The sequence below is a fragment of the Erythrolamprus reginae genome, chromosome 7, assembly GCF_031021105.1.
Source record: "Erythrolamprus reginae isolate rEryReg1 chromosome 7, rEryReg1.hap1, whole genome shotgun sequence".
Classification (NCBI taxonomy): domain Eukaryota; kingdom Metazoa; phylum Chordata; class Lepidosauria; order Squamata; family Dipsadidae; genus Erythrolamprus; species Erythrolamprus reginae.
The window spans coordinates 26,311,963-26,336,719 of NC_091956.1; the positions used below are offsets into that span (position 1 = coordinate 26,311,963).

The 24,757-nt window shown below is 39.6% G+C and overlaps 1 protein-coding gene across 1 annotated transcript in view; it reads right to left on the reverse strand.

The window, feature by feature from the left end:
* LOC139170271 (bifunctional heparan sulfate N-deacetylase/N-sulfotransferase 3) overlaps window positions 1-24,757 on the reverse strand; it is a 103,628-nt gene that overhangs the window by 55,416 nt on the left and 23,455 nt on the right. The window contains exons 3-4 of the mRNA XM_070757247.1: window positions 2,806-2,893; window positions 495-649 (exon numbers count right to left, since the gene is read on the reverse strand). Of these exons, the coding sequence (XP_070613348.1) occupies window positions 495-649; window positions 2,806-2,893 (243 nt within the window). The remainder of the gene's footprint in view (window positions 1-494; window positions 650-2,805; window positions 2,894-24,757) is intronic.

Consider the following 24,757-nt stretch of genomic DNA (forward strand, 5'->3'; position numbering starts at 1 on the left):
CTTCCTTCTTTCTTTATACATTTTTCTATAAACCAAGAAAACCTTGTATAGCCAATCAGATGTTAACAAAAGAAAATTAAAAACAAAACATAAACATATATGAATTTCAGATTTCTTCCCTCCCCTCTAAATAGTATGTTCCCATTTTGTTTTTTACTTTAAAATAAGGTATGTGCAGTGTGCATCAGGATTTGTTCATAGTTTTTTTTTATAGTCCGGCCCTACAACAGTTCGAGGGGCAATGAACTGGCCCCCTGTGTAAAAGGTTTGGGGACCCCTGCTCTATAATATAAATGTCTCTGCTCTGTAATTTTGTTATTTCATCCAGGGGCAGAATAGCTAAGCTGGAGTTGAAAATCCTAATAAACTAATTCAAGTTTTATTTCAAGACGGTCTCAACTTTTAAGAGGAGATGCTTAATTTAAGCACTCTGTACTCTGCATCAGTTACATAGCATTTCTACTATAAGCCTATGATGCATAAATTTTACTCACTAAGGCAAATTTTTTGTTGAGAATCATCTGCTCCACTAGTGAAGATTCATTATGGAACAGATGGGGTTGCATGTGACTCCACATGTGAGGAAACCACCAGAATTCATCAACAGACCCCAGTAACAGGTCATCTCCTTCATCTTCTTCTATAGTGCCTGTAGGAATAAATAATTTATTAAATAATATTCCCATGCTTGAAATAACTTTGTCCCAATTATTAGAACCATGGTGATCATTTCAATTGCAACCAATTACAACAGGAAGATGACACCAATTTCAAATTCATAGTAACAATTCATAAGCAATCAAGTATCTAAGGCAGAACACATTTGATCATGTTACTCAAGGCATAGTTTAGGGCAGTTTTGGAGAACCTGAAGCTCGGAGAACCGATAGCAGTGGCAGCACAAGGTTCCGCCCACCCAGATGTCACCATTTTCTTGTTTTTAACCCTCTGCACATATAGAGAGTAAAAAACTGTGCGCAAGAGTGGTGCACATGCAAAGCGGGCTTCTAAACGAGTAGGGAATGTAAGTAGATTTCACCACTGGCACAATCACATGATTTTTTTTTGTCATGGTATAATCTTAATAGGTGGATGTGGAACTAATATAGACCGCAGTAGGTGAGTAAGACAAACTTGGTGGAATAACAAAGGCTGAAATTCTGCTTTTAATTTCCAGCAAGACTGGATTGAAAGAATTATGTATTAGTAATACAGTGGTACCTCTACCTAAGAAAGCCTCTACTTAAGAATTTTTCTAGATAAGAACTGGGTGTTCAAGATTTTTTTTGCCTCTTCTCAAGAACCATTTTTTACTTAATAACCCGAGCCTGGAAAAATTTCCCAAGAAGTTTCCTGCCATTCCCCCTTTAATCCTGGCCATATTGGGCTTTTCTGGACTGCCAGAGGAGCCTTTCAGTGGTGCTTAAGGAGGGTTTGGCAGCCCAGAGCGAACAGAGGGAGGCGCGTGCTCCTCCTTGCCACCTCTTTTTTTTTTTAAGGCTTAAAGTTTTGGATTTTTTTGATTTCCCTCACCCCACCTTCTTTCTTCGGCAGCGACTATCCTGATCTTCTTCCTCCTCCTCCTCCCAGCCAAATTCCGAACTTTTATTTCTTTCCTAATGGGTTTGCATGCATCATTTGCTTTTACATTGATTCCTATGGGAAAAATTGCTTCTACTTACAAACTTTTCTACTTAAGAACCCGGTCACGGAACAAATTAAGTTCTTAAGCAGAGTTACCACTGTACTACTTTTCAGATGTTTATGTTTATGTTTATTTAGATTTGTATGCCGCCCCTCTCCGCAGACTCAAATAATACCGAAGCTCAAATAATTTGGCCACCTAATGAGAAGGGAGAACTCCTTGGAGAAGCCCCTGATGTTGGGGAAGATGGAAGGGAAAAGGAAGAAGGGATGGCAGAGGGTGAGATGGTGTATATTGTCATCATTGAAGTGAACATGAATTTAGGCAAACTGGACAAAGGAGAGGACAGGTGAGCCTGACACGCTATGGGCTATGGGCGAAGTATTGGACAAAACTGAACAACAACAGCGACATTTTTATTATTTATAATGGTGGTAGACAATGATGTTATTCATATATTTTATTTGCATTCCAGAATAAAATAAGTCACCATTGTACTGTTTCACCAATTCTTTGTACAGCCTGTGTTTTTATTGAACTAAGTTTTACGAAACGAATCAGCAAGTAGAATTTCTACGAGAACTCCTAAGTGTATATATTGGGCCCATTTTTCAATATAAGAAAGCTTGTCCCAGCTTCATACCCTGCAGATATGTTAGGTTAATTCCTGAAAATATTTTTCAGCATGGCTGATATGTATTGGTAAGTCTACACATCTGCAGGGTATCAGGTTATTAAATCCTGAATTAGAAATCTCAGTTGTCAAGTATATTACAGAACAATTGTTTAAAAGAGACCTTTCCAATACTCTACTATTTTCTAGCATACAAAGTACACTATTTTTTATCCACACAAACTGCTTAAACATGGTTCATGAGATACTGTGGTATTATGGATATACTGCCAGAATGTTATAATTATGATATTCCTATGGATAATACAAAAGTCCCAAAACTAAGTACAACATTGTACATAAGGAAGAGTTCGTTATTTTTGTTTTAGTTTTATTCTGCTGAAGGAATTCTTTTTTTTTTCATGCTTCCAAAAGTTCTTTTTCATCTTGTTTAATAGAATAAAGCAAATCCACCCAAAAACAAACTCCAATTACGTATATGCAGTGCACAAACGGAGAATAATTTTACAATGTTGTTTTTTCTTACCTGTGTGGTAAAATTTCCCTGAAAATCCAAGATTGAAAGTAAAATTTGTAATTTGAGCTCTCAAAAGTTTCTGAGTATCTAGCAGAGCCTGAAATAAAATAGAAATTAAAATGCATTAGATACATATAGAAATGCAGATCAACCGTTTTAGGACTGTGTAATAGAAGCAAACTGCTCACTTTCAAAGCATCTTTCAAAAAACTTCCTAACCTCCACATCCCATTGAATACCAACAATTCAGATATTTTTAGTTTGATTATCAACAGACATTAACAAAGTACAGTGATACGTCGTCATACAAACTTTTCGAGATACAAACCTGGGGTTTAAGATTTTTTTGCCTCTTCTTACAAACTATTTTCACCTTACAAACCCACCACCGCCGCTGGGATGCTCCACCTCCGGACTTCTGTTGCCAGCGAAGCACCTGTTTTTGTGCTGCTGGGATTCCCCTGAGGCTCCCCTCCATGGGAAACCTCACCTCTGGACTTCCGTGTTTTTGTGATGCTGCAGGGGAATCCCAGCAGGGGAATCCCAGCAGAACAAAAACCGGTGCTTTGCTGGCAACGGAAGTCCGGAGGTGGGGTTTCCCAGCGAGGGGAGCCTCAGTGAAATCGCAGCATCACAAAAACACAGAGGTCCGGAGGCGGGGTTTCGAGGACTTCGGTGTTTTGGTGATGCTGCGATTTCACTGATGCTCCCTTCGCTGGGAAACCCCACCTCTGGACTTCCATTGCCAGCGAAGCACTCGTTTTTGCGCTGCTGGGATTTCCCTGCTGGGATTCCCCTGCAGCATCGCAAAAACACAGAAGTCCGGAGATGGGGTTTCCTATGGAGGGGAACCTCAGGGGAATCCCAGCAGCGCAAAAACGGGCACTTCGGCTGGCAAAAGGGGTGAATTTTGGGCTTGCATGCATTAATCACTTTTCCATTGATTCCTATGGGAAACATTGTTTCGTCTTACAAACTTTTCACCTTAAGAACCTCGTCCCAGAACCAATTAAGTTTGTAAGACAAGGTATCACTGTATTAAAAAATGAAGCTGGATCTCTGTTGACATTTTTTTTCTGAGGAACATTCTGAAAAGTTTTATTCAAAATTAAGTAGTGAGGAACAAAGATTGGAGATTGGAAGACCAGATATCAAGTTCCATTTAGATAGAAAGACACAGACCATACATAAATTGTAACTGCCAAACCCTATACTTTTTAAAACTGATCCAATACTTTCAGATCAGTGGTAGATTTCTCCTGATTCGGACAAGTTCTTAGAACTGATAGCACTGATGGTGGGAAGGACGCTTCTGCGCAGAAATGAGTGCACACACGAACCGGCAGCAAAATTATTTAGAACCCAGCACTGTTTCAGATATTACAAAATTAAGTGTTGACATTTGTTTAATTTTATTTTTCCAACTGCAAATAAAGGTTTGTGTGTCTAAAAACAAAGCTCAGTATAAAACAATATGAAATTGAAGAAGAAGGAAAAAATGCAGCGAGCTTTTATTCTTGGAATGGCCTTTCAAAACACTCTGAATGTCTCTCCTGATAAATAAGAAGCAACAAAATCAGCACCTCTTTACAATGGCTTCTCTAGGATTTCTGTAATAACTTGAGGGAAAATCTAATAACCTTGGTAACATTTCTGCTTTGAATAAAACACCAGAGGCAGATTCTGCAACAATCAATTGGTTATTAAAATGCATAGACTTATGCTGATCGTATGGAATTCTCCCATTTTCTGAGCTGGAAAATCACATTCGGTTGCATACACTGGCCATCTTATGCCTGTAAAATATCCAGTGCTCTAGTTAATGACCACGGCTGAAGCAGAAATATAAAGTTGTATTTTATTATTGTCTCTGAACACTCTATAGGTACTTGAGGCTAAACCTCTAGTTAGAAATCAGTAGTTGACTGACCTATAACTTGAACTCCTAATGAAGTGCAAGAAACTAACTAGAAAAATATTAATTTTCACAATAAACAAGTTTCTTGAAATGTGTTTGAATATTAGTCATTCAGGTTCATAGTTATGTTTTGGTTTGAGATCCAAGCTTGGGGATTTGGTTACAAACATTTCATCCCCATTCGAGGAGACATCTATGGTCATAGAAACATAGAAGATTGACGGCAGAAAAAGACCTCATCATCCGTCTCGTCTGCCTTTATACTATTTCCTGTATTTTATCTTAGGATTGATATACTGTATGTTTTTTCCAGGCAAGTTTAAATTCAGTAACTGTGGATTTACCAACCACATCTGCTGGAAGTTTGTTCCAAGCATCTACTACACTTTCAGTCAAATAATATTTTCTCATGTTGCTTCTGATCTTTCCCCTAACTAACCTCAGATTGTGTCCCCTTGTTCTTGTGTTCACTTTCCTATTAAAAACACTTCCCTCCGGAAACCTATGTAACCCTTTAACATATTTAAATGTTTTGATCATGTTCCCCCTTTCCCTTCTATATAGATTGAGTTCATTAAGTCTTTCCTGATAAGTTTTATGCTTCCACCCTTTTTGTAGCCCGTCTTTGGACCCGTTCAATTTTATCAATATCTTTTTGTAGGTGAGGTCTCCAGAACTGAACACAGTATTCCAAATGTGGTCTCACCAGCGCTCTATACAGTGGGGTCACAATCTCCCTCTTCCTGCTTGTTATACCTCTAGCATTCTACTTGCTTTCCCTACCACCTGACCGCACTGTTCACCCATTTTGAGACTGTCAGAAATCACTACCCCTAAATCCTTCTCTTCTAAAGTTTTTGCTAACACAGAACTGCCAATGCAATACTCAGATTGAGGATTCCTTTTCCCCAAGTGCTTTATTTTACATTTGGAAAATAATGTCCCTGTCCTATTATCCTTTTTATTACTTCTTTATACTTTGTTATGTTAATACAAACTATAATTCTATACTTGTTTGACAAAATAAATAAATAAAAAATAAATCTTCAGTAGACTTTGGATTGTGCTTGTTTGGATAGTACTGCAGGGATGGGTTTCAACTTACTTCCCTGCCAGTTCATTTCCTCCCGTGTTGCGTGCCTGCGCCTTGTAAGCGCATGCACGCTTTGCATGCACGCATAGTGCAAACTACCTTGAAAAAAACCATAACCAAAATGGTGATGCATGCGCCGTGCTGGGAACTCAGCTTCTTCGCAGAAGAAAAATAAATATATTTTTTTTAAAGTCAAAACAATTTTTTAAAAAATATGGTGGCACTCATGGAGCAGCACTGACCAATTCGGTTCGGTGACATCATTGTGATATCACCAGTGGATCGCTATCGGTTTGGGCAGACCGGTATGAACAGGGAGGAACCCACCTCTGGAGTACTGGCCTTTAAATTCCGTTCTGAGTACTGGTCTGGTTTCAGATCCTGAAGCCAGCATTTAAAGACCAACAAACAACTAAGAAATGAGCTGGCTTACTATGAAATTTCAGAATGATTATCGAAATTTTTTTTATATTGTGTGGGAAAAATTGTACATATGGCTTGAAAATAAGAAGAATAATGTACAAACAAACAAACAAACAAACAAATTAATTAATAAACAATTAGCAATTAGTAACTAGTAACTAGTAGTTGTAAGAGGTTTTGTAAATATAATTATTTAATGATAGATATTAATGGGAAAAGATTAACAATAAGATAGTTGCATAACATTGCATTGAAATTGACATTCTGATGTTATAGAAATGTAAATGAAGAGTTATTTGAATGATTTATTAATATTTTGTATGTGTTTGTATTGGGTTTTTTTTTAAAAAAAAATCAATAAAAATCAATTAAAAAAATTAAAGACCAATGAACAGCCATGCTTCAAAGTTATAACTTGTCAGATCACAAGAAATCGGACCACATCACGCACAGCCAATCAAATCAACCCAAAACCAGACCATGACATCATCAGTAGACAGCTGAACAACAACAACACTAATTTAAGTACAATCACACAGATGGTACTTAAAGCCAAGGACTATGACTCAGAACTACAGCCAGCCAATCACACAACCTGAAACCAGACCAGAACTCAAAAAAGTATTTAAAGGCCAGACAAGCACAATCCAAAAGCACTGAAGATGTCTCCTTGAGAGCAAAACATTTTGGTCATTCAATTGAGTTACATAAGTGGTAGCAGCTATTGGAAAGGAATTACAAATTAACAATGTCCACAGCATATAAAGAAAATCAATATAAAATTTATTTATTTATTTATTTTATTTATTTGTTAGATTTGTATGCCGCCCCTCTCTGTAGACTCGGGGCGGCTCACAACAGAATAAAACAGTTCATAACAAATCTAATAATTTACAATTTAAAATATTTTAAAAACCCCATTATTAAGCAGACATACGTACAAACATACCATACATAAACTGTATAGGCCCGGGGGAGATATCTCAGTTCCCCCATGCCTGTCAGCAAAGGTGGGTTTTGAGGAGTTTACGAAAGGCAAGGAGGGTGGGGGCAGTTCTAATCTCTGGGGGGAGTTGGTTCCAGAGAGTCGGGCGGCCACAGAGAAGGCTCTTCCCCTGGGGCCCACCAACTGACATTGTTTAGTTGACGGGACCCGGAGAAGGCCCACTCTGTGGGACCTAATCGGTCGCTGGGATTCATGCAGCAGAAGGCGGTCTCGGATATATTCTGTTCTGATGCCATGAAGGGCTTTATAGGTCATAACCAACACTTTAATTGTGACCAGAAATTGATCGGCAACCAATGCAGACTGTGACGTGTTGGTGTAACATGGGCATACCTTGGGAAGCCCATGACCGAGACCGCCTGCTGCCGCACGAATCCCAGCGACTGATTAGGTCCCACAGAGTGGGCTTTCTCCGGGTCCCATCAACTAAACAATGTCGGTTGGCGGGCCCCAGGGGAAGAGCCTTCTCTGTGGCGGCACCGGCCCTCTGGAACCAACTCCCCCCGGAGATTAGGACTGCCCCTACTCTTCCTGCCTTCCGAAAACTCCTTAAAACCCACCTTTGCCGTCAGGCATGGGGGAACTGAAACATCTTCCCCTGGGCATGTTTAATTTATATATGGTATGCCTGAGTGTATTGTTGGGGATGGATTTTAAAGCAGGACTTCAGCAGGCAGGCACCATAGTGAAAACAAACTTTATTTTATAAACAGAAAAATTTCATTGAGCCAGCTGCTCTTTATCAAGCAGCTTCTAACAAAAACATGGCTACAAGCACACAAGAAGGTTAGATTAGAATGTGCTCGCTCACATAAGCAAGCGGATATATATATAGGAAACAGAGAAAGATAAGGATTGTGGGAGTGATGTAAGAGGGGGTGTGATCAGAGCAAATAAAGAAACACAGCAACACTTTAACTAAGGAAAGTCTCTGTTGGCTGGCAATTCTCAGTGTGACATGTATGTCTGTTAGTATATGGGGTCTTTTTTAAATCGTTAAATATTTTAAATCTGTTTAGATTATTTATGATTTGTTTCCACGTGTTGTGAGCCGCCCCGAGTCTTCGGAGAGGGGCGGCATACAAATCTAAGTAATAAATAAATAAATAAATAAATAAAATAAAATGACTGCTCTCGCAGCTGCATTCTGAACGATCTGAAATTTCCGAACACTTTTCAAAGGTAGCCCCATGTAGAGAGCGTTACAGTAGTCGAACTTCGAGGTGATGAGGGCATGAGTGACTGTGAGCAGTGACTCCCGGTCCAAATAGGGCAGCAACTGGTACACCAGGCGAACCTGGGCAAATGCCCCCTCGCCACAGCTGAAAGATGTTTTTCTAATGTGAGCTGTGGATCGAGGAGGACGCCCAAGTTGCAGACCCTATCCGATGGCACATGCAAAAATGTTTAAAAATAAATCTGCAAAATGTTGGAAATGTCATTGATTACCTGGATTGTATTATCAAATGTGGTGGACATGACCAGAAGCAAGAAATTATTGGATGAAAATTAAAACATGGTTAGAAGAAACGATACAGCAATATATAGATTTAAAACCGGAACTGTTCCTATTGGTATCTCCGCAGAGAAATTTAGTAAGGAAAATATATACTTGATTGTACATTTGATAACAGCAGCAAGGATAGTATTTGCGTAAAGATGGAAAGCAGAGAAAATCCCTAAGGAGGAAGAAATATTTAAGAAAATATTGGATTGTGCATAAATGAATAGATTGACCTCGATATTTAAAGAGAGGAATAGGAATATTTTCAGATATGGGGACAATTTTATGATTAGTTGGATAAAAGATATTTGTAGAGTAATATTTAAAGAAAGAGGGGTGAAATGTTATAACAAATGAAATGCTAAATACTAGGATATGAGAAATTTTAAATTAACTTAAATATTAGATTTGTTTACATTGCATTGTTATTGCTGTGAGCCGCCCCGAGTCTGCGAAGAGGGGCGGCATACAAATCTGATTAAATATAAAATAAATATAAATAAATAATGGAGGAATAGGGAGAAGGCACAGAAGCAGCATGCAGATGATACACTGATTGATTAATTATGTATTGCATATTTGTATTGTATGTTTGTCTGTCTATAAAAATAAAAATAAATAAATAAAGATGTCCCCTCGAATGGGGATGAAACGTTTGCAACCAAATGGCCACGTTCTGAGCTAAAACCAACAACATAAATGAAGTTTCTGATGCTAATGTCAAACTTATTTTACTTTGCCAAACAGTAAAGATTTTTTTTTAAATAAAGAAAACTTTCTGATAAAGCTGTGGAAAACTTTACCAATTGTTTCTTAATTTGTACAATTAAGTAGAAAGCAGCATGCAGTAGTATCTTCAAAATAAGAGATATTGGTCCCTTAGAAACTATATTCTCAATAGACAAGTTTAGTTAACATTTTGGTTGTTATGCCTCTGATTATTTTCTGGATGACTTGACATTTTACTTGTCATTTAGGTTCTAAAATCAGAATGTTAAAACTTATGAAAAATATAGAACAGCAGATGGCAGGGATTATTTCACTGTTTCTCTGCGACTGTCTCAGAACAAGAGGCAGAAAAAGAAGGACGGAGAAATTTCTTTTCTAAATGCTTTGGAATATACAATGTAAGTACGAGATATTTTATACAGGTTGTTTTTGACAATTCATTTAGTGACCATTTAAAGTTACAATGGTAAGTGAAAAAAGTGATTTATGACCATAGAAACATAGAAACATAGAAGACTGACAGCAGAAAAAGACCTCATGGTCCATCTAGTCTGCCCTTATACTATTTCCTGTGTTTTATCTTACAGTGGATATACGTTTATCCCAGGCATGTTTAAATTCAGTTACTGTGGATTTACCAACCACGTCTGCTGGAAGTTTGCTCCAAGGATCTACTACTCTTTCAGTGAAATAATATTTCCTCACGTTGCTTTTGATCTTTCCCCCAACTAACTTCAGATTGTGTCCCCTTGTTCTTGTGTTCACTTTCCTATTAAAAACACTTCCCTCCTGAACCTTATTTAACCCTTTAACATATTTAAATGTTTTGATCATGTCCCCCCTTTTCCTTCTGTCCTCCAGACTATACAGATTGAGTTCATTTAGTCTTTCCTGATACGTTTTATGCTTAAGACCTTCCACCATTCTTGTAGCCCGTCTTTGGACCCGTTCAATTTTGTCAATATCTTTTTGTAGGTGAGGTCTCCAGAACTGAACACAGTATTCCAAATGTGGTCTCACCAGCGCTCTATATAAGGGGATCACAATCTCCCTCTTCCTGCTTGTTATACCTCTAGCTATGCAGCCAAGCATCCTACTTGCTTTTCCTACTGCCCGACCATACTGCTCACCCATTTTGAGACTGTCAGAAATCACTACCCCTAAATCCTTCTCTTCTGAAGTTTTTGCTAACACAGAACTGCCAATGCAATACTCAGATTGAGGATTCCTTTTCCCCAAGTGCATTATTTTACATTTGGAAAAATTAAACTGCAGTTTCCATTGCTTTGACCATTTATCTAGTAAAGCTAAATCATTTACCATTTTTCACACATGATTGTTGCAACATCCCCAGTTTTGTATAGTGGTTAAAAGCCCCAATTTAAGAGACATTGAATTCTAATTCTGCATTAGGCACAAAGTTAACTGAGTGATCTCAGTTCGCTAGCTTCCTCTCAGATCTAGGAAGGAGGCATTAGCAAACCACTTTCCAAAATGTTTGCCAAGAAAGCTGCAGAGAGTCATCCAGACAAATATGTGCATGCATCCTAGGTTTAGAAAGCTTAGATCTACGTCGTCTTAAGCACAATCTAAGCATAGCACATAAAATCATCGGCTACAACGTCCTTCCTGTTAACAACTACTTCAGCTTCGACCACAACAACACACAAGCACACAACAGATACAAACTTAAAGTAAACCACTCCAAACTCGATTGCAGGAAATACGACTCTAAGTAACCAAGTTACTATCATCACCTAACCCCCCAATTTTTTAATTTTTTTTATTTTGTCCAATACACAATGAGGGTTTTAGTGGATATATACACTATGTGTGTATGTATGTATGTATGTATGTATGTATGTATGTCACATGTTTTTTTGCTGAATTTGAAAATTAAGGGAGACTAGGATAGATCTATTTCTGCCTTATTTTGGCCTCATCAGCTAGCCATACCCTCACTGGGACTTGAACCTGCAACCTTTGCCTTGCAAGGCAGAGAATTAACCTCTAGGCTACAGTATCCAATCCCTTCAGCTCTGCACCAGGGAAGGGTTACATATTTTTGTGTCGAATCACCCTGGTGTATTGAAGGAACATCACAGCTCCTTATTATATACACATAGTAAATATATATATATATATATATATATATATATATATATATATATATATATATATATATATATATATATATATATATATATATATATATATATATATTTACTGAAGGGATTGGATACTCTAGCCTGGAGGATAATTCTCTGCCTTACAAGGCAAAGGTTGCAAGTCCCAGTGGGTATGGTTTTCCCTTTATTTTGTAGTGTGTGTCTTCCTGGACTAATTACCCTGTAATTATGGGCGGTTGAGACACGCCGGCAGAACACATTGTCACACATTGTTTTATTGTTGTTGTGAGCTGCCCCGAGTCTTCGGAGAGGGGCGGCATACAAATCTAAATAATAATAATAATAATAATAATAATAATAATAATAATCCTTCTCAGTGAATTTCAAGGACAGTTACACCTTGCTATAATCAAAGCTTGAAGTGAGAAGGCCATACGTGACCATCCACCCAGTTCAGGAAATGGTTCAATGGCTATACCAGATAGAACTGAGCTGTGAGTCCAAGAGGACCACCAGATTGTGCTCCAAGTGTTGAGTGGGGAATTGCTACCCCATAAAAACTACCACGAAGGTGTGTCCTTCGAAGCCGTTGTGGGTGCGGCCGCATCTGGCGGGCGTGTAGGTGCCCGATGGTGCAAGATTTGGCTTCTGCATATGTGCAGCAAGTGGAATCTTGTGGGAGGACATGTGCATGAGGGAGATTTTGGTGATTTGGGGCAATAGTTTTGCTTCCGCATATGTGCAGAAGCCAAATCTGACACAGGAACATGCATGCGCGCATTAGGGAGTTGTCTATTGGGATGGAGCAACTGACCGCACTGGCTGCTGCCCACCCCGATCCAGATTCACTAAGAGGAAATAAAGAATTTAAACTGAAGAATGAAGATATACTTAAGTTGTTTTGAAATAATACTCACTGTAAGCTTTCCTCTTTGGCATTCCTGCTGACTATGCTATAGTTGGGTTTGATAACTGGATTATTTGCCCCTGTATCTTCAGAGCAGTTTTAAATACGCCTGATTCATTTCTACATTTTTTTTAAAAAAATCTAAATTCTTTAAAGAAGAAGCCAGAGGAAAGGAAACCAATTATGGCAATGTCGGTCAGTTATCGCTAACCAATGTTATTGAATAAAGCAATGCAATTAACAATCCAGTCTTTGAGATTCTATCTGCCTTGCCATTATCAGTTCTTGGGTTCTGCTCACTACCTAAGATGATTTAATTATCCTGTTGCTAAAACTCATTAAATTCCTTAATTAAAGGTTACAAAAATTCTCAGGCCAATTAAGCAAAAACTAATGAGCACCCTGTTGTACTGCATTATTTTCGAACTCCGATATAGTTTGATGATGTTAGATTTAAGTTGGAGAGAAGATATTATTTAATCTATTTCATAAATAAAAATAGAGCTCTCCAATTTGAAAATGCCCCCAGGTGAGAACACACACAAACCTCTGGCAGATCACAATATGTGTGGACAATTGACTTCAGTTTTGTGCACACAAGCCCAGTCCTCCTAAAATAATTTGTTTATATGAAGCCTTTTGTCCCTTGCAGCCAACCAAATATTTATGAGCTGCCCACAAGCAGGATATGGAGACATATTCCATTTTGGATGTGTTTATCCTGCAAATTGGATGCATTCAAGTTCTAACCTAGAGCCAGCTGATGAAAGTAAATTTAATGAAATCAATGACATGCAATAGACCAGTGGTTCTCAACCTTTCTAATGCCGCAACCCCTTAATACAGTTCCTCATGTTGTGGTGACCCCCAACCATAAGTCTACCACCAATTCTCCCAACAGAGCTTTAAGCTGATTGGCAGGAAGGTCAGAGGGACACCCTCACTGTAAACACCTGATTGATCGGATTGTAAAAATATGTTCCCAGGTGCCAGAATAGAAGCTTTAGTTCCTGACATCATGGGAAATTTGTCTTTTCGCATGGTCTTAGGTGACCCCTGTGAAATGGTCACTCGACCCCCAAAGGGGTCCTAAACCCCAGGTTGAGAACTAAGCCTATTGAATAAACTTAGTTTTTCTGTTATTTTGTTATTCTGTTATTTTCTATGGCTACAAATTATACACATAGTAAAATACATGATGAAGGTTATAGAGGAGATACTCATAGGAAAATATATCTATGAAAGAATAGAAAAGAAGATATAGTAATAGAACATATCAATGAAAGAATAGAAGAAGAGTTATAGGAATAGAAGAAAGGTATAGGAGATATAGGAGAGCAATAGGACAGGGGATGGAAGGCACTCTAGTGCACTTGTACTATCAATATAAGGTTTCACTCTTTTCCCTTCAGATTTTTTTTAAATAAACAGAATTTTATTGTTAGCATGATCATCTCAACTGCAAACCAAATAGACTTCGACTTACAACAGTTTATTTAGTGACCGTTCAAGGTTACAACAGCACTGAAAAAAGTGACTTATGGCTGTGTTCACACTTATGAGTTTTGCAGCCTCTCGGTGGTCACATAATCAAAATTCAGCTGCTTGGCCAGTGCTTCATACTTATGACGGTTGCAATCTCCTGGAATCATGTGATCAGCTTTTTCAAACTTCTGACAAGCTAAGTCAATGGGGATTGACTTAGATTCGCTTAACAACCGTTTTATTAACCTAACAAATGCAATGATTCACTTAACAACTGTGGCAAGAAAAATCATAACTCACAAATGTTTCACTTAGCAACACAAATTTTGGGCTCAATTGTGGTGGTGCCTTGATGACTACCTGTATTGAGATACCACGCTCCTGGCTGGCCTACATCATCCTGGAAACCACTTAATAATTCACAACTATTAACATGCACATTTACCTAGTCCAAATCTGAAAAAAAAATAATGCAATGGACATATTCAAAATACAAACCATCCCTTGCAGCGGTGGGTTGGTCCCGGTTTGGCCTGGTTCTGTGAACTGGTAGCGGTGGTGGTGGGAGGCTCTGCCCACCCACCCAGAATGCTTCTGCACATGCAAGCATGCAAACTGGTAACAACAATCCCCTGAACATATCATATTTGAAGGGATGTGCCTGTATGTATGTACTCCTGCATGTGAAATATATAAAACATCTGCCTTATTTTGTTTTCTTTGCCCTACAGTAGTGATTTCCAACCTTTTTGGGGCCATGCCCACTTAAGCATCTCTATAATAATAATAATAATAATAATAATAATAATAATAATAATAATAATAATAATAATAATAATAAAAAAATTATTAGATTTGTATGCCGCCCCTCTCTGAAGACTTGGGGCGGCTCACAACAACGATAAAAACAATATTATAATGGCACAAATCTAATATTAAAAAACTAAAAACCCTATCATAATTAAAAACCAAACAGCACATACATACCAAACATAAATTATAATAAGCCTGGGGGAAAGATGTCTCAAATCCCCCATGCCTGATACTGCACCTCCCAATTACATATATGTGGGTCAGAATGGGACCCACCCAACACCCAAATCAACCTTTGAAGCCAATTTAAACCCTCATAAATCTTTGGCTGGGCTTCTTAGCCTGCAAAAATGTATTTCTTTTATATATTTTGAGTCTTCCGAGAAGGGCGGCAAAAGTCAAATCAATCAATCAATCAATCAATCAATCAATCAATCAATCAATCAATCAATCAATATTCTTACTATTCAAAAAGTGAACTCCTACTCAACGTAGGAAGCCTAAAAGGCCATTAACCTGGTTTAAACAAGGTTCAAATTGCCCCTATTAAAAATCAAATCCCCCCTCCATGGGGTGTTGGGAACCACTGCGCTAGAGGTATTTCACCCTGCCCAAAGTGTTGCCTTCTAGTTTTACTGCAGCCTGGAAGGTGTTGGAAACTGTAATCCAACCTGTCTCACAAGGGTGTCAGCTTGTGAAAAGGTACTTTAGTCCTAAGAGTTAATCATCCTGAAGTTATATCCCTTCCAGTTATTAATTTAACTGTCTCCCTGTGCTAGGTTAACCATGAATCTTTTCTGCATTACCTATGCCTGACTGGGCACAGTTCTTCTTATCAAGGAACAATGTGATCGCACTCTTTTTTCCCCTTGCTTCCAATCTCTCTCTCTCTCTCTCTCTGTATGTCAAGAAGGGCAACATTTTGACATTTTGCTAAGGTTTGAAAATGTCTATAACCAGCACTAGATCTGCCAGCAGCTTCAGATCGCCTACTGAATAAAGTTTAATGCTGTTGCGTTTACCTATAGCCTTGTTTTGTACCTGCCAGATACAAAGGGTCTCGTAACACCAGTTTACCACTTTCCCAAAGTGTAGAATGGAAGCTGCATGTTAGCATACAGCATGGAAAAGGGAGATAGAAAGTTACATGAGAGCTAATTTGCATACAGGTATATAGTCGGTTTTGGGAGAATTCTATTCATTTGGATGCTGACTGTTGGTGAATCTGCACCATAGAGAGCAGATGTTTTCTCTTAATGTCACAGTTCACGAGGGAATACATATATAATATTCACAGATAGAATATTTAAGATTAGGATAAGATCTAAATGAAGTACAAGGACCGTGTATACAGTGATCCCTCGATTATCGTGAGGGTTCCGTTCCAAGACCCCTCGCGATAATCGATTTTTCACGATGTAGGGTTGCGGAAGTAAAAACACCATCTGCGCATGTGCGCCCTTTTTTTCATGGCCGCGCATGCGCAGATGGTGGAGTTTGTGTGGGCGGCGGGGAAGACCCAGGGAAGGTTCCTTCGGCCGCCCAGCAGCTGATCTGCTCGGCAGCGCAGCGAGGAGCCGAATCGGGGTTTCCCCTTTGCGTGGGCGGTGGGGAAACCCCGATCTTCGTCTGCTCGCTGCTGCTGCGGCCGCCCAGCAGCTGATCTGCTCGGCAGCGCAGCGAGGAGCTGAATCGGGGTTTCCCCTTTGCGTGGGCAGCGGGGAAACCCCGATCTTCGTCTGCTCGCTGCTGCTGCGGCCGCCCAGCAGCTGATCTGCTCGGCAGCGCAGCGAGGAGCCGAATCGGGGTTTCCCCTTTGCGTGGGCGGCGGGGAAACCCCGATCTTCGTCTGCTCGCTGCTGCTGCGGCGCCCAGCAGCTGATCTGCTCGGCAGCACAGCAGCAGCGAGCAGACGAAGATCGGGGTTTCCCGGCCGCCCACGCAAAGGGGAAACCCCGATTCAGCTCCTCGCTGCGCTGCCGAGCAGATCAGCTGCTGGGCGGCCAAAGGAACCTTCCCTGGGTCTTCCTCGCTGATGACCCCGCTTGCCCGCCCGCCCTCCCGCCGCCCGCCCGCCACCCACCGCCCGCCAGCAAGAGGGGGAGAGATAGAGAAAGAGAGAGAAGGAAAGAAAGAGATGAGAGAGGGAGGAAGAGAGTGTGAGAGAGGAAGAAGCAAGATAGAGAAAGAGAGAGAGAAAGAAAGATGAGAAAGGAAGGAAGAGAGTGACGTCATCGGGTGGGAAAAATCGTGATATAGCGTTTCGCGAAGAACGAGATCGCGAAAATCGAGGGATCGCTGAATATGTTATTACTTGAGAAGTATAGTTCTGCTGTCAAGTTGTTAATTGTGAAAACATAAAACAAGTTCCATGAAGAAGAAGTTTATTTATTTATTTATTTATTTATTGTTTGTTTGTTTGTTTGTTTGTTTGTTTGGTAGAGTTGAAAGGGACCATGAAGGCCATCAAGTTCAACCCTCTGCCCAAGCAGGAACCCTATAGTACACCAGTCAAGTGGCAGTTCAATCTTCTCTTAAAAATGTCCAGAGTGTTGGAGTTCACAACGTCCGCTGGTAGGTTGTTCCATTGGTTGATCGCTCTGACCGTCAGGAAGTTCCTCCTTATCTCCATAAATAAAACACATAAGCTTATATTTACGTACCTAATACAGTGTTCCCTCGATTTTCGCGGGTTCGAACTTCACGGAAAGTCTATACCACGGTTTTTCAAAAATATTAATTAAAAAATACTTTGCGGGGTTTTTCCCCTATACCACGGTTTTTCCCACCCGATGACGTCATATGTCATCGCCAAACTTTCGTCTGCATTTAATAAATATTTTTTAAAATAAACTTTAATAAATAAACATGGTGAGTAATAATCTGAGTGGTTGCTAAGGGAATGGAAAATTGCAGTTTAGGGGTTTAAAGTGTTAAGGGAAGGCTTGTGATACTGTTCATAGCCAAAAATAGTGTATTTACTTCCGCATCTCTACTTTGCGGAAATTCGACTTTCGCGGGTGGTCTCAGAACGCATCCCCTGCGAAAAGCGAGGGAACACTGTACATATATAATATTCACAGATAGAATATTTAAGATTAGGATAAGATCCAAATGAAGTACAAGGACCGTGTATATATGTTATTACTTGAGAAGTATAGTTCTGCTGTCAAGTTGTTATTTGTGAAAACATAAAACAAGTTCCACGAAGAAGAAGAAATAAAACACATAAGCTTATATTGGAGTCAGAGTATTTATGTACCTAATATATATTGTTGCACAATTCTGCTATCATAACACTCTGCTGAGTGAAGTGAAGATGATCACTTAAAAACATAAATCTCATAGAAAGCCAACATTGCAGAAGAGCTAAATAAGGGGTGTCAAACTCAAGGTTTGGTACCCTGCCTGTGGGGTATTTAGATTGGGTCTGCAGGTCACACAAAGGAGTGACCCACAGTGCTTCTGTCTGAGAAAATGGGCTTCTGAGATACATTTTCAGCTGCCACGGCCTCCTGCAACCCTCTGCCGGTGAAAATGAAGCTCTGTTTTCATTGGCACAGGGCTGCAAAGGTTGTGGCAGATGAAAACAGAGCTCAGGAGCCTATTTTCACTAGCAGAGCATTTGGGACATCACAGGTGCGCCTGATAGGAGTGAGGTCAAGCTGGCCACCCCACCCTCACCCCCCTGAGGTCAAACACAACCTTGATGTGGCCCTCAATGAAATCAAGTTTGACACCCTTGAGCTAAAGAGTAAGAACTTTGATGAGGGAGTCCTTCCTCTCACTTTATCATATTTGTCATTGTTAATCTATTATTCATATTTTATTGGTATTATAGTAATTTCTTGGATTGTTGTCAGCTGTCTACATTTATTGAGAGTTGAGCAGCATCAGGAAAGACTTAATGAACACCAGGAAAGCAACATCAGGAAAGACTTAATGAACTCAATCTGTATAGTCTGGAGGACAGAAGGAAAAGGGGGGACATGATCGAAACATTTAAATATGTTAAAGGGTTAAATAAGGCCCAGGAGGAAAGTGTTTTTAATAGGAAAGTGAACACAAGAACAAGGGGACACAATCTGAAGTTAGTTGGGGGAAAGATCAAAAGCAACATGAGAAAATATTATTTTACTGAAAGAGTAGTAGATCCTTGGAACAAATTTCCAACAGACGTGGTAGATAAATCCACAGTAACTGAATTTAAACATGCCTGGGATAAACATAGATCCATCCTAAGATAAAATACAGAAAATAGTATAAGGGCAGACTAGATGGACCATGAGGCCTTTTCTGCCGTCAGACTTCTATGTTTCTATTAGAGTTTAAAAAATAATAAGATTAGAAAATCAAAATTGACACATTAGGCATAAACAGGTTGTGGCAGTCCTAGTAGTTATCAGCACACTGGATGCCAAACCCAAATGACTTGCACAGTATTTATTGATTGATTTTTGCAATTTATAAGCCTCCCAAATCTTTCTGGACTCTGGGCAGTAGAGTGATGCCTTGTTGTTAATTGGTTCTGGGAGGCACAATGAATACCAAAAATGATGAGTACCAAACATTTTTTTTACCATAGGGAACAATGTAGCGTGTCACAAGGTAGCTGACACCGACAAATTCTAGCTTACGAATTGAGTACAAAGAAACAATGAGTAACAGGACACAGTTTTCACATAAAAATGTATTGAGTACCAAATTTGATGAGTTTCAAAGCCATTGAGTACCAAGATAGCACTCTATTTTTAAAAATCTGCACACTGACCAAATGTCCACCTATCAACTGCAAAAGGCCACACTGCCTGGCTCCACACATGCACTATTCTGATACATTCTATGTTCTTGGGAAGAACTCAGTGCATGTGAAAGACAGCAGCCGCTAAAGAACAGGCATATTATTATGAATTGATTACAATAATGAATAGATGCTAAATGCTAAATCTAAATATTTGGCTGATTGCAGTGAACCAGAATAGTAAGAACAACAGGTACAGTGGGTGCAATATAGTAACAGACACATTAGTTTCAATCTCAAAACAACTGGAGCACCACTTGAACACTACTGACATTGACAAAGTCATTGTCAATCAATTGCAAAAGGCAGCTTAACTTGCATCCTGTGACATAACCATCAAACATCAACCTCTCCCTAACACATTGGGAAGGACTTAATAGGTGCCTAAAAATGTCAAATCCAATCTAAACATCTAGCTGTCTGTATAACGAATCACGTCCATGTCTGATTTTCACTCTCCCCAGGCTTGAGAGCCTTTCTGGGAGCCTGGGAGGGTGAAAACAGCTCCCCCCCTGAGAGGAGCCCCAGAGGCAGAAAATGGCCCATTTGCCAACTTCTGGTTAAACCGGAATGTCTGTTTTTTTGCTCTCCCAAACTCCAGAGCCTTTCTAGGAGTCTGAGGATGAAAATGCGCTCCCCACCCCCAGAGGCTCTCCGGAGGCCAGAAATTCCCCATTCCAAATTGGGAAACGAGCCATTTCTAGCCTCCGGAGAGCCTCGGGGGCATGGGGAAGGCTGTTTTCGTCCTCCACAGGCTCCTAGAAAGGCTCTGGAGCTCGAGAGCAAAAACAGACTTTATCCATCCCAACTCAAGGCTGGAAACAGCTTGTTTCCCAACTGCCAGTAGGCCCCGAAGGCCTGAAAATCAGCTGGCTGGCTCATGTGCCCATGAATATGGCTCCACGTTCCAATTGTGGCACATGTGCCATAGGTTCACCATCAGGGTACTAGTTCTTGTAAAAATAACATCCAGAATCAGAAAAAGCAGAATAGAAGCTAAAAGTTCAATGGCTGATTTATAATAAGACACAAAGTATTCGCAGAAATAATAGTGAAAGCACTGCAAAATTATATCTAGGGCAAAGAATCAAAAGCCTTCCCAAAAGTAGCTCAGACAAGAGGTACAAGCAAGTGAAATTGGTAGTAGATGAACTTTTCATTCCCAAACCAGGCGCTGTCTCCTCTGCCTTCAAGAACCAAATCCTTTAACTGCAAAGCAAGAACGGAGAATAACTGATCATCTAGAACAGCACAAAAACAACACAAGACTGCCTGCATTGAAGCTTGCGAAAGAAAGAAAAAAAGAAAGAAAGAATATTAAAAGATATCAATACTGTAATATCAAAAATACCAACTCACTACAAGAAACATACCAATTGTATGCAGCTACAATTAAAATAGAAGATCTGTAGAATCAACAAACAAGAAAAAAAGCCAAACATCACCAAAACATCACCAGCATGTCAAGATCAAATCCAATGAAGCAAGAAGAAGTGAAACCAAAGAAGATAAAGAACAAAAATACAAAAGAATACCATGATGTTAACCTTGTATTTTAATGTTTGATGTTCAAATCTAAAAAAAAAAATTCTAAACCAAAACAAAAAAGAAATATCACCTCCAACCAGTAGTGGGTTCTAAAACCGTTTGCTACCAAAGTGTCCTGGGCAGGTGAGCACAGCCTCCCGCTGCTGGTGCTAGAACCGGACCTAACTAGGAGTAACCCACCGCTGCTTCTGACCTAGAGACAAGGAAGATCAAGCAAGCACTGTAAATAATAAAACAGTAAATAATGGTCATAGCCAAGAAAAAGGTATGAAGCTTGAATTCCCATTTTAAATTGAGTTTCCAATTTAAGTCAAATAAGAAATGTTTTGATCAATCCTTCAACAGAAATATTGCAATGGACTTGCCAACAATGGACAAAGATGATATAGGCTGCATTGGTTGCCGAATGGATTCTGGACACAATTCAAAGTGTTGGTTATGAACTATAATTCCCTAAATGGCATCGGACCAGACTACTTGCGGCGGGACTGCCTTCTGTCACATGAATCCCAAAGACTGGTTAGGTCTCACAAAGTTGGCCTTCTATAGGCCCTGTCAACTAGACAATGTCGTTTAGCAGGACCTAGGGGAAGAGCCTTCTCTGTGGGGGTGCTTGGCCCTCTGGAATCAGCTCCCCCCAGAGATTCGCACTGCCCCCGCCCTCCTTGCCTTCCATAAGAGTCTTAAGACTCATTTATGTCACCAGGCTTGGGGCCATTAGACTCTAGCCCCCTGGCTGATGAAATGACATGTGGGTATGGCTGATTTTTAATAATGGGGATTTTAGTTTAGATTAGTGGGTTCATATTAATTGGATTTAGATTTGTATCATATTATTTTTTTATATGTTGTGAGAGGGGCAGGCATATAAATCTAATAAATAAATAGTGCAGTTCTATTTTGTAAGCATATCCGTAATGTGTTCTCAAAATGTCAAATGGGTCTACCAGTTTAAAAAATGTTAGGAACCAGTCTTCTGTTCCATAGTTATGATAGGACTTCAAGTTACGGAATTCCAACTGAAGCTTCATGAAGTTAAGTTGGGGGATTTCTTTGCTTACATGTATCACTGAACTTTAGAAGGCGTAGGATGACTTTACAAGTTTGGTTGGAAATAAAGTCGGAGGATAGAACCGAGAACAAAGTCTTGGGATTTATTTTTTAATCTACCTGCTGCCCAAACCATAAAGTACTTCAAGTTTCCATTTCTTTTTATAGTTCAGTGCATCATTAGAAAAGCAACTACAGTACCACTACCACAGCAGCAATAAAACTCCTATTGCTTGAGAAGTCCAGGTTTATTTTCTATGCTGAAACAAGATGCAACGAAAATAGCTGAAAAGGTTATGCCTTGCCATTTTTAATTTTGGTTTTCCTTCTCCAGCTCCTCAAAGAAACAAAGCCAGCTAAAGTTCTTATATCATTTTCAACTTAAACATACATACTACATGTACTGAAGGACAAATTGTCACTTTCCAAGCTTGAAGGCAAAAGAACAAAGTTTCTTCCATTGTCAGAAACAGATATTGCCATAAAAGCTGTCATTTTGTGGTTTAAGACTACAGCAATGATGGTTGCATACAGTACTATATGTATTGATAGATAGAATTCTTTATTGGCCAAGTGTGATTGGACACACAAATAATTTGTCTTGATGCATATGCTCTCAGTGTACATAAAAGAAAAGATACATTTGTCAAGATGTAATGATTGTGATAGGGGTCAAATAAGCAATGAGGAAACAATCAATATTAATAATAATCTTAAGGATACAAACAACAAGTTACAGTCATACAGTCATAGGTGGGAGGAAATGGGTGATAGCAATGATGAGAAAATACTACTATTAATAGTAATGCAGACTTAGTAAATAGTTTGACAGTGTTGAGGGAATTATTGGTTCAGCAGAGTGATGGTGTTCGGGAAAAACTGTTCTTGTGTCTAGTTGTCTTGATGTGCTGTGCTCTATAGCAACGTTTTAAGGGTAGGAGCTGGAACAGTTTGTGTCCAGGATGAGAGGGGGTCAGTAAATATTTTCACAGCCCTCTTTTTGATTCATGCAGTATACAGGTCCTCAATGGAAGGCAGGTTGGCAGCAATTCTATTAACTGCAGTTCTGATTATCCTGTTGGGCTGAAGAACCAAGCTAGACAGTGATAGAGGGTGCAGATGACAGACAGGCAATGGTTTGTTATATTTTAGCTAGAGCATGTAAATCTTAGCACCTGGCTTAATAGCAGTGACTATGAGACGGATCTTGGAGTCCTAGTGGACAACCAGCTAAATATGAGCCAGCAGTGTGCAGCGGCAGCCAAAAAAGCCAATGCAATCTTAAATTGCATTAACAGAGGGATGCAATCTATATCAAGTGTAGTACTAATACCACTCTATAAATCCTTAGTTCTACTGTACCTGGAGTATTGCATCCAGTTTTGGTCACCACACTATAAAACAGATGTGGAGACTCTAGAAATAGTGCAGAGGAGAGCAACCAGGATGATCAGGGGATTGGAGACTAAAACATATCAAGAACGGTTGCAGGAACTGGGAATGGATAGTCTAGTGAAGAGAAGGGAAGATATGATAGCAGTGTTGCAATATTTGAGCATCAGATGCCAGGCAAGGATAAAAACTGATCAAGGAGAGATTCAACCTAGAAATAAGGAGAAACTTTATGACAGTGAGAACAATCAACCAATGGAACAGTTTGCCTTTGGAGGTTGTGAGAACTTCAACATTTGAGACTTTCAAGAATGGATTGGACTGCCATTTATCAGAAATAGTGTAAGATCTCGTTTGAATAGGAGGTTGGACTACAAGAACTCTTCCAACTCTATTACATGGTTTATTGCATTGTATCCATGCAGACAAAACAATATAACAATTACAATATAGCAGTGGTACCTCTACCTAAGAATGCCTCTACTTAAGAACTTTCCTAGATAAGAACCGGGTGTTCAAGGTTTTTTTGCATCTACTTAAGAACCATTTTCTACTTAAGAACCCGAGCCTGGAAAAATTTCCCAGGAAATTTGAGAGCCGCACAAAGGCCCGGCCAGTTTCCTGCCATTCCCCCTGGGTTTCTCTCTCTGGCGCAGTGTATGGGATGCAGCTTCGCACCAGTTGTATGGGAGGCGCGTACTCCTCCTCGCCGCCTCAAAGTCCCTCTTTTGTTTTTTTAAAGTCTTAAGATTTTGGATTTTTTTGATTCCCCTCACCTCACCTTCTTCCTTTGGCAGTGACTGTCCTCCTCCTCTTCTTCCTCCTCCTCTTCCCACCCAAATTCCGAGCTTTTATTTCTTTCCTAATGGGTTTGAATGCATTATTTGCTTTCACGTTGATTCCTATGGGAAAAATTGCTTCTACTTCCAAACTTTTCTACTTAAGAACCTGGTCACGGAATGAATTAAGTCCATAAGTAGAGGTACCACTATATGTGCGCACACACAGAACAGAAGCTGCGTCCACAGCACAACTTCACTACTGGTGCACCATCCTCAGTGAAATCGCAGCATCGCAAAAACACTGAAGTCCTTGAAATCTCACCTCCAGATCTCTGTTTTTGCGATGCTGCGATTTCACTGAGGCTCCCTTCACTGGGAAAC